Genomic DNA, 11020 nt, shown 5'->3' with positions numbered 1-11020 from the left:
TGGCCCAAATAAATCAATTTATTTTTACACTTAAGGTCATTTGAGGATCTGTTCCTCAGGAGTCACACAGGCTTAGGAGGAGCTCCTGGCTTCTTTCTTTTACCAGTTCCATCTATGTGAAGATAAGTCAAAGGTCCTGCTCAACCGTGTCTGGCTTCACTTGGAAGCATGAATGAGGTGTTTCCTCTGAGTTGATCCTCCTCTTTGTAGACTGGACACAGGTTCAAGTCCACCTCATGGGGTTTTCATGCCCTCCCTAAACAAGAGGACAGGTGGCTCATATTTACAGGACATTTCGAGAGATGTTCCATCCCCTGGAACTCGGTTGACCTTGGAAGGCAAGGGGCAAAAACTGTCCTTTAAGTCCCTCTGACCACATTAGTATAGACCTCAAACTATGGCTGTTAAACATCCAATAAGGTTAGTTCTACCAGTCTGGTACTTTTAATTATCATGTGCTATATAGATAAAGCTTGAGTGAAAAACCAAATATTCTCAGATAAACCTTAACTAGATATTTATTTTGTTTCCTAAACTAGCTGAGTAAACTGTGACCTTAGAAATTTTTAAGATTATGTGTATATTATTTTTTGTCTCATCCATTATATATCATAACAGACCTATGCAGACCTTCATCACTTGCTTAGGCTTTCTCATTTTTTCTGTCTATTTTGGAAAATATCTCCATTCCCATATCCTTTAACATCTTTTACATTCTCATTTTCTTTTTTCTTTTTTTTAAAAATAATTATGAGATATAATAGCATTAACAAATTTTCCATCTGTTGCGAGAATTCTAGGGATGATACCAAGCAATGCTTATTTGCTTTTAAGGTTCTAGTGTCAAGCCAATGTTTGATTAAAGTTTTACTAGGGAACCAGTGAATTTACTGAGCTTACTTACCGAGATAACTGAGGGGTTGCTGAGGGTATGCACACTGGAAAGCCTTTACCTAGCATGGGTCATGCCTTCTCTTCCTAGCCTTCCCTAGATTGTATACGTTAGTCCTCCCCAAATCCAGGAGACCGTGCATGATTAGGGTCAAATTTCATACAGTTGGCTGGGAAGAGTGGCTGGATATTCTGGTAAGGGTCTGATGACCCTGCTTGGCCCTCCTTTAGTGAAGGAGCACAACTGTCAACAAGCCCAATTGTGATGATGTTTAGCGATCAGGCACAGCTGAAGTCGTGATGATGGTAGTTATTTCATGCAATAGAGACTGCTGTACAGCATCATATTAAAAGGACATGGAATTTAAAAGGATTTGGTTAGATGAGATCAGGCGCATTCAGGGTGGTATGGCCGTAGGTTTTTTAAATGTTCCCTTATAATGGTCTGGATCTTTTTGGTGTTGTGATATTTCCCCTTTCATCTCTGATTTTGTTGATTTGGATTTGCTCTTTCTTTCTTTTGGTTAACTGGGCTAAGGGTCTGTCTATCTTGTTTAGCTTTTCAAAGAACCAGCTCTTAGTTAGATTTATTGATTCTTTGTTGTTTTCTTTGTTTCTATTTCATTAATTTCTGCTCTAATTTTTGTTATTTTTTCTCCTCTGCTGGGTTTAGGTTTCAATTGTTCCTACCGTTCCAGCATCTTGAGTTGCAGTGTTAGGATTATTTGGGCTCTTTCTAATTTTTTAATGTAGGCCCTTAGAGCTATAAACTTCCCTCTTAGGACTGCTTTTAAAGTGTCCCAGAGGTTGTGTTGTGTTGTATTGGCCTTTTTGTTGAATTCCAGGAATTCTTTTATTTCTTTCTTAATTTCTCCTTTGACCCACTCATTGTTTAGGAGTGTGTTGTTTAATCACCATGCATTCATGTAGTGACTAGGGCTTTGTCCAGTATTGATTTTGAGCTTCATTGCGTTGTGGCCTGATAGGATGCATTGAATTATTTCTTTTTTTTTTTTGGTATTTGTTGAGGTTTGTTTTGTGGCCCCATACATGGTCAATTTCTGAAAAAGTTCCATGGGGTGCTGAGTAGAAAGTATTCTTTGGTGCTTGGGTGGAATATTCGAAAGATGTCTGTTAGGTCCATTTGATGTATGGTATCATTTAACTAAGACGTCTGTTTATTCTTTGTCCAGTTGACCTGTCTAATGGAGACAGTGATTTGTCCAGTTGACCTGTCTAATGGAGACAGTGGTGTATTGAAGTCCCCTATTATTACTGAGTTTGGGTTAATCTGTGTCTTAAAGTCCAGTAGTGTTGTTTTTTATGAATTTGGGTGCACCAGAGTTTGGTGCATATATGTAAAGGATTGTAATATCTTCTTGGTTAACTTTTTTTTGATCAGAGTGAAGTGACCCTTCTTATCTCTTCTGATTAGTTTTACTTTGAAGTCTATTTTGTCAGATAGTAGAATTGCAACCCCTGCTTGTTTCTTAGTGCCATTTGCTTAGAATATTCTTTTCCATCCTTTTACCTTAAGGTAGTGCCTGTCCTTGAAGGTGAGATGGGTTTCTTGCAGACAGAAAAGAGATGGATTTTGTTTCTTAATCCATTCACTTAGCCTGTGTCTTTTGACTGGGGAGTTCAGTCCATTGATATTTAAAGTTATTACTGAAAGGTGTATATTGGTTGCCATCATTTTGATTGCTGTTTGTGTTCTTTGTCTAATTTTGTGTTTCTTAGTTTATACCTTTATTTTCTTTCGTTGCCCCTGGAGTATAGTTGTTTCTATGCTGTGTGTATTGCTTCTCGTATTCTTTGAAGGGATGAAGGGATGGTTTTGTGGACATGTATTCTTTCAGGCTATTTGTGTCATGGAAGATTTTTCTTTCCCCTTCGATTATAATAGACATTTTTGCTGGGTAAAGTATTCTGGGCTGGCAACTATTGTCATGTAGAACTGGAGTAAGGGTCTTCTGGCTGTCAGAGTGTGCATTGATAAGTCAGCTGTAATTCTGATGGGCTTTCCTTTGCATGTGACTTGTCTTTTGCTGCTTTCAGTATCCTCTCTTTGTTCTGTACATTTAGTGTTTTTACTATGATATATTGTGGGGAGATTCTTTTTTGATCCTATTTGGTGTTCTGTGTGCATCCTGTATTTGTATGGGGATGTCTTTCATTAATTTTGGGAAATTCTCTTCTACAATCCTGTTTAAGATCTGGTTAATACCATTAACCTGAAATTCTCTCCTTCCTCTATTCCTATGATCTGTAGATTGGGTCTTTTCATTCTGTCCCACATCTCTTGCCGTCCATTCCTGTGTTTTTTAAAATTTTCTTTGCTTGAGTGATCCAGTTCTTCAACTTTATCCCCCAGTGTTGATATTCTGTTTTCTATTTCATTCATTCTAGTGGTGAGGCTTTCCCCTGTTGTTTCAAGTTGGCTTGTTGAGTTTTGCACTTCATTTCTGCCTGAGTTTTCTTCAATGTTTCTATCTCTTCTGTGAATTCATTCAATAGTTTATTCTTATCTTCTTTTAGTCTTTTGATTTGTTTGTTTGTGTGTTCTTTAAATTTGTTGAATTCCTTGATCATGTTTTTGATTGTTCTTTTAAATTCAGTGTCCTGTGTTACCTCTAGGGGGTTCTCCTTGTAGAACTCTTCTATGGGACTGGTAGAGTTTGGTGGGGACATGGTGTTTTGGCTTTCCATTTTTTTAATTCTTTCATTGTGATTTTGGCATGTGAATTTCTTTTTTTATGATTCCGATATGAGAATTAAGTTGAAGTATGCTTCTGTTTGTATTACCAGGGTGCCTAGGTTTTTTCCTTATTGATTATGTAAGGCTGGTTGGTGCAGGTTTCAGGTTCTCTCAGATTTTATTTTGGAGGGAACTGATGGCTTCAGATCAGCTATTCAGGAACACCCACAGAAGCCCAAGTCAGGCTTCTGAGGCTTCCTTCTAAGGTTTGAACCCCTATTAGCAGGAACTCAGAGAAAATTTGGGAAATTCCCTAAGGGGGAGGAGGCGATTTTTGCAACTTTCAGTTGGTCTGCTGTGTTCTCGGCCCCTGTGCCAGAAGGAGGCCAGAACCTGGCGGTGTGCTGAGATGACAGCTGCTACACAGATGGAGGTCGGAGCCTACCCTCTCAGGCTATCTCACATTACTTGTGATTAATTGATGGGAACATGTTTGTCTACACTGAAAACATTTGAAGGTTTTGCTTTCATGTTACAGAAAATAGAAATGTTAAAAATATATTGTACAGTGAATGGTTGGAAAAGGCTTTGGTGACATGAAATAAGGTAGTATTGGAACAGAAAGTAGGTCTTGGGAGAAATTAACGGTGTGGAAAAATGTAACCCTGTGCTTAAAGCACAGTCTGAAATTTAAGCACCAAATGTGTATTTGCTGTATGTCGAGATGCCTAAAAGATTTGAGGTTAATAAGCCAACCAAACAAGGCTGATAGAAATTTTGGAGCTGGATTAGGAGGTGGATTAGGAGGGAAAAATATCTCTGGTGCTGCCAACAAGTCACATGTCCTGTTCTACTAACATCTTTGCTTCTTATGCCCTTGATCAAGGCTGAATGGTTAATTCACCCACTGTACTAGCACATCATAAATCCTGCAGCTCTACCCATAGTAAAACTTTAATGATTTTATAAAACTTACAGTGCTGTATCTTTGCTTAGTATATTTTTCAAGAGTTTTTTGTATTATTATATAGTATATAATTAGTATCCATAGTCTTGTGCTGATTTTATGTGATCACTGTGTAGAATGTATGTGTCTCTAGTGATGTAGGTTTTGTACTTTTTTATGTATAAATGCTGTATTGTGCGTACTGAACAGTATTATGTGTAGTGTGTGATTATTGTTCCTATACTGTGTATATGATCTAGTCTCAATACAGTAGATTACACAAAAATGCTATAATTGAAATTCACTATTTGGGGTTTTTTTTGTTTGTTTTGGTCTTTTCTTTGTTTTTTGAGACAGGGTCTCCCTGTAGCCCCAGCTGGCCTGAAACTCACTATGTAGACCTTGAATACACAGTGATCCGCCTGCCTCTGCCTCCCAAGTCCTGGGTGAAATTGACTTTATACCAAAGTACTTCAAATAATTTTTAATAAATATTAAAATATATTTAAACAAACAAGTATTGTGAAGTTGATGAAAATGTTTTAACGAGAGGTTCACAGGAATTTAACCTTTTATTCCTCTTTGCAAATGTGTTCCATGTAATTTGTTGTTGAAGCAGTTGTATAGAATGTGATTATCTTAATGAGGGTTAACTATTTTAAAACAAGTATAAATGAACTCAGTTTTTAAACAGTTGAGTTTATAACCTTCACTGATACTAGATAATTGTCTTCATATTTTTTCTTAAAACATGCTTATTGGTAGAATTTCTTGAAAGTAATACTGATTGAGAGAGTGAATCACTGCTGATTGTCAATGAAGATAGATTTCACTTTGGTCTTCCCAGGAAAGACTGCTAAACCTAATAGTAGTAACATAATTTGGTTATACTTTTTCACTTTTTGTAGAAGTAAGTCTCCTTAGGACTTAGGAAATAGATAATGATTAGCATCAGGAAGAATAAAAATTACAAAAGTAAAAGTTTCTCTTTTCTTCTCTATAGGGCTCAGCACCACCTCCTTCTCCTACACCAAACAAAGAGATGAAGAACAAAGCAGTTCTTTGCAAACCTTTAACAATGACAAAAGCTACTTACTGTAAACCTCATATGCAGACCAAATCTTGTCAGACAGGTAATTTTAGGAACTTTACTGAAAAAAAGAAAAAGCATGCTTATAGTGATATGCTACAGAACAGATTTATATCATTTTCTTTTGATTTCCAATTGTCTAATTTTTTATACTACCTTGAAAATCAGCATATTGTTTAAAATCATTTTGTGATCAGTTAATCTCTGATTAAAGGGCTATAGTACAACTTGTAAAAGAAAAACATTAAAATTGCATTGCTCCTGCTGAGAAAATAATTTCTTCGAGGTTTGTAACAATAGCAGTTTTATTTATTTCCCCCTGTCAGAAAGAGATGAAATAATTCAGATAGGTATTTGTATCATACTTACAATGTTAGGTGCATTTTTGTTCTTTTTTTCCTTTTGAGTCTTTGAGACATGGTCTATCTTGCTGTGTAGTCTAGGTTACCTAGAACTCAGAATCCTGAGTGCTGGATTACAGGTATGGGCTTCCATGCAACTCATTATTAGCTGTATTCTGTTCTGTTATGTGAACTGAGATGGAGTTGCAGGGGCAGCCTGCTAGATGTGGAAGCATATTTCTAAAAGAATTTTTTTTCTTTAATTATTTTTGTTTCATGGGGTATTTTGCCTGCATTTATGTGTATATAAGTGTACCCATGTCATGCAATGCCCACAGAGGTCAGAAGAGAGTGTTGGAGCCTCTGGAACTAGAGTTACAGATGATTGTTAGCTGCCATGTGAGTGCTGGGAACTGAACCTGGGTCCTCTGTAAGAACAGCCAGTGCTCTTTACTATTGAACCATCTCTTCAGCCCCTATTTTTCCTTTTGAAAATATTGTAAATTTCATTGTTCTAAGTTAGAATAGCTACGACTTTGTGTTACTGTTTGAACGTTTTCAAATCTTTTAAAAGCTAGAAATTTCTTTTAAATGAGTACAAAGTTATTCTTATCAAGTTAACATTGCTCCTTATAAAATCAACCAACCAAAGAAACTATAAGCCATTATGAAAGAAAAGACTGTGGGATTGTACGCCCCTTTACATCCCAGCACTTGGGAGGCAAGGGCAGGCAGATCTCTGTGAGTTCTGGTCTACATAATAAGTTTTAAAAGGGGGAAGAGGGGCATGTGGTGGGTCACACCCCAAATCCCAGCACCCAGGAGGCTCAGGCAGGAAGATTGCCATGAGTTCAAGGCCAACCTATGCCAGTGTGAAACCCTGTCTGAAACCAAACTATATGTATTCCTTATGCTCATGTCTTGTGTTTTAAGATGAGAATTGGAAGACAGAGTATGTTCCAGTGCCTATCCCTGTGCCTGTGTATGTTCCAGTGCCTATGCACATGTACAGCCAGAATATTCCTGTTCCTACCACAGTTCCTGTTCCTGTAAGTTACACTTTACTTTTTTTCTTAGTATTTTGTTGTTTTTATTTTATATGTATGAGTGTATTGCCTACATATGTTTAAGTGCACTTGTGTTGTGCAGTGCCCACAGAGGTCAGAAGAAGACATCAGATCCCCTGGAACTATAGTTATGACCAGTTGTTAGCTGCAGTGTGGGTGCTGGGAACCGAACCCAGGTCCTCTGCAGGAGCAGCCTTTGCTCTTAACAGCTAAGCCACCTCTCCAGCCCCCACATTTTATTTACTCTTCAATTCTGAGCCTTAGCAGCACATTTGGGAAATACCATTTGTAATCACTAGCTGACTGATGTTGCTGAAGCTGTATTATGGTTGTTGTGACAGAAACAATTTAAGGAAAGAAGAGAGTTCATTTTGGCTCATGGTTTAGCAGGGGAGAGCATGAGGCAGCTGGCCTCATTGCATCTGCAGTCACGAAGTGGGTCTAGCTTATAAAACCTCAAGGCCTTTCCCAAGTGACCCACTTCATCCAAGAGACTCCACCCTCTAAAAGTTCCACAACCTTCCAAAAGGCACCATCACATAGGGTCCAAATGTTCAAACACATGAACCTGTGAGAGGACACTTCACATTCACACCAAACAGAAGCCATCTTTGCTTTTCTTCCTCAGTTAGATTTGGTTGACTCTATTATAACCATGATTATGCTTTGTTTTAATCTGTTCATCTTGGAGAGGGAAGTTAAGATGCAAGTATCTATATTATGGACCTTCCTTGTCACAGTAGGCATCTTAATTTTGATATATATTCTTTCCAAAGCTTTTATTCACTAATATATTTATATAGTAGATCATGCCTTAATAGTCTTAAATTTGGAAAAATACCTTGTAATGTTCATATACCTAATGCTAAATCTTTGGTTAATTAGGTGCCCGTTCCTGTTTTTCTGCCTGCTCCGTTGGACAGCAGTGAGAAGATTTCTGCCACAGTTGAAGACCTAAAAAGCAAAGTTTCTTCAGATCCTCTTGATACAGAATTGCTTACAATGACAGATATGATGACTGAAGATGAGGGGAAAACAGAGGCATCAAACATCAACAGTGAGCTGCACATTTTGCCAATAAGTGTATCAGTGGTTTTGTTGGGGTGGTACTGGTGGTAGTTAAATGTATTGTGATTGTTACAGTACTTAAAAGGCATATCCTTCAGCTCAACATGGGAGTACAGGGAAAAATTGTATCAAAAGTATATTAAGAGATACACACTCTGACTAGCCAGGTGTCCTCTAATGCCAAGCTTGATCTCCAGTGCAATAATTTGTATATGCCCATTTTTGTTTTGAAATAGTCTTGGTATGTTGCCCCAGACAACGGACTGATGAGCTCCAGAGATCCTCTAGCCTCAGCCTGCCAAATAAGTCAGATTGCCTCTGTTTACCACCACACACGATCTAATGCTCCCTGTTTTTAATAATAATAGGATTTGATTTGCAAAGTCAACACAATTATTTTTCTTATAGTAAACGTACACAAAATTATCTTGTAGGTTTCCAAGTTCTTATTTTGTGATAGATATCTCCAGCATTACTTTATTTCTTCTGTTAAGCATATGAAATTTTCACTATGCCAGAATTTATCCTACTCCATTAGGACACTGCTTGCTGCATGATGTGGCATAATTTCACATGAGTGTGTTGTGGGTGGTTCTGTCTCTTAGCATATTTATTCCAACCCTTAGCCTTCTGGAGATACTCAGAATCCCATTTCAGTCATGAATTCCATGATTCCCTTTACCCCAGAAGACAATTGAAACCTGGTTTTAATGGTATCTCAATTGTAGTAGTGGTTTTACACTGCTGTTAAGGAGTTGTGAAATTTTTAGTGGATTGCTACCAGTGATATGTTTTTCTTTGTTTTTGCTTTAATGAAATGGGTGTTATGGCACCTACCTATAATCCCTGTGCTCAAGAAACTGAGACAGGAGAATTTTGAGTTTTAGGCAAGCCTAGGCTATAAAACACAGTGAGACTCTGGAAAAGAAGAGCAGAGGAAAAAGTAACCTACATAGAAAGGCTGTTCATTGTTTTGTAAAATCTTTGTTTTCTGTTTGTGTGTGTATGACCTATCTTTCTGTTAGACCTGCCATTACTGCAGGTATATGCTAGATAAAATGTATTTGTTACTGTACAACAACAACAACAAAAAGCAACTGATCAAAGCATTCGATGTTCATTGTAAATAACTATATATGGAGACTTGGTCAAAATTAAAAAAAAAAAGACTTTGAAAATTGTATTTACTGGGACTGGCTGTGGTGGTGCAAGCCTTTAATCCTAGCACTTGGGAGGCAAAGGCAGGTGGAGCTCTGTGAGTTCAAGGCCAGTCTGGTCTACATAGGGAGTTCCAGGCCAGCTGGGGCTACAGGGGAGACCCTGTCTCAAAAAGACCAAAAAGAGAAAAAAAGAAAATTGTATTTACCTTCATACGTTTGTTTCTGATGAGACTGATTACTTTTAGAAATACTAACTGGGAAGATGGCTCAGTTGATGAAGTGCCTGCCACAAAAGCATGAGGACCTGAGCTTGGATCTCCAGATCTCATTTAGAAGATCAGGCACAGTGGCTTATACTTGTAATCCTAGCTCATGAGGAAGGCAGGATGAGGAAAACAGGTGGATCCCAGAAGCCCATTGGCCACACAGTCTAGCCAAATCAGCAAGCTTTAGGTTCAGAGAAACCCTGTCTCAAAACACATGGTGGAGAACAATCAGAGAAAGACAGCCTGACATCAACCTTTGGCCTCCTCATATACATGTGCATACACCCACACTAACAAATACATGGACAACAGACACACAAAGAAATACCCCAACACTGGAATTGTTTTAGTATTATAGCACATTTATTAACTTTTAGAAGGGAATAGCTAAAATTTACACGATAAATATAATTATCTAAGTATGAAGTAAATAGTAGTTTACATACTAAGATTGCTATGTATTTTTTCCTTTGTAATCTAAGTGTTCTTATAGTGTATTTATAATTAAATGACTTCCATTTGGCAGATAACGTACAAATACTGTTGAGGTTTTTCTATTTTGGTTTCTAATGAAATTACACATTGGTTACAGGTGTAATTATTGAAAGTGATATCATTGGCTCAGATCTTATGAAGAACTCTGACCCAGAGATACAGTCAAACATGCCTGATGTACCATATGAACCAGATTTGGATATTGAAATAGATTTCCCGAGAGGTATTTAAATAACTACTTTATGATTATTGAATCAAGTTTTAGGGTCATAACTGTACTTACATAATAATTGCTTATTACCTTTTGTGCCCATAATTGTTTCTTTTCCTATGTGGTTTTTGTGGTGGGAGATAATGGGGATGGTCTTTTCCACTTAGCTACATCCTCCCAACCCCAGCCCTAGTTTTTCTTTTTACCTGAAAGAATTTAATTCATTATAGGAAGTTTTGAAATCAGAGACAAATACAATAAAACATATTGATAGTAAGTACTGGGGTGGGGTTAGGGGATTGAGGTAAGATTTTGCTATGTATCCCAGACTGGCATCCAACTAGCAGTAGTCCTCCTGCCTCAGCCTCCCTAGTGCTGGAATTATGTGTGTACCGTCATGTCCAGCATGGTAGCATTTTTCTTAAGACCCTTTTCAGGATTAACTTCACTTTCAAAGGGAAAAAATATTTTCAGTTATTTTGTAAAAGAAATGTGTTCTGTTGCTTCTTGGCCTTTTGGTTAAGATCAGGTATAGAGATGTGTTTCAGGCTGGGCATGGTGGCACACTTGGGCAATTCTAACAATTGGGAAATGGCAGCAGGATCAGAGTTAAGGTCAGTCTCCTACATATCAAGTTCAAGCCTAGCCTGGGCTACATAAAGACCCTGCCTCAAAAAAGGAAAGAAGTGTTTCAAAGTCTCATGTGGTAGTACGTACCTATAATCTTACTACTGAGGCAGGAGGACTGCAAGTTTGAGGTGGGTTTTTTTTTTTTTTTTTTTTTCCA

At 37.6% G+C, this 11020-nt stretch overlaps 1 protein-coding gene across 2 annotated transcripts in view; it reads left to right on the top strand.

The window, feature by feature from the left end:
• The window catches only part of Zmym2 (zinc finger MYM-type containing 2), a 117306-nt gene that overhangs the window by 88059 nt on the left and 18227 nt on the right, over positions 1–11020 (top strand). For both annotated transcript variants that reach the window (XM_029559273.1, XM_029559272.1), the window contains 4 exons: positions 5539–5668; positions 6900–7015; positions 7919–8090; positions 10120–10245. In XM_029559273.1, coding sequence (XP_029415133.1) covers positions 5539–5668; positions 6900–7015; positions 7919–8090; positions 10120–10245 — 544 coding nt within the window. The remainder of the gene's footprint in view (positions 1–5538; positions 5669–6899; positions 7016–7918; positions 8091–10119; positions 10246–11020) is intronic.

The sequence above is a fragment of the Nannospalax galili genome, unplaced genomic scaffold (genome assembly GCF_000622305.1).
Source record: "Nannospalax galili isolate Female #2095 unplaced genomic scaffold, S.galili_v1.0 scaffold388, whole genome shotgun sequence".
Lineage (NCBI taxonomy): Eukaryota > Metazoa > Chordata > Mammalia > Rodentia > Spalacidae > Nannospalax > Nannospalax galili.
Note: the sequence above shows the minus strand (reverse complement) of the source record. Positions and strands in the feature narration are given on the sequence as shown.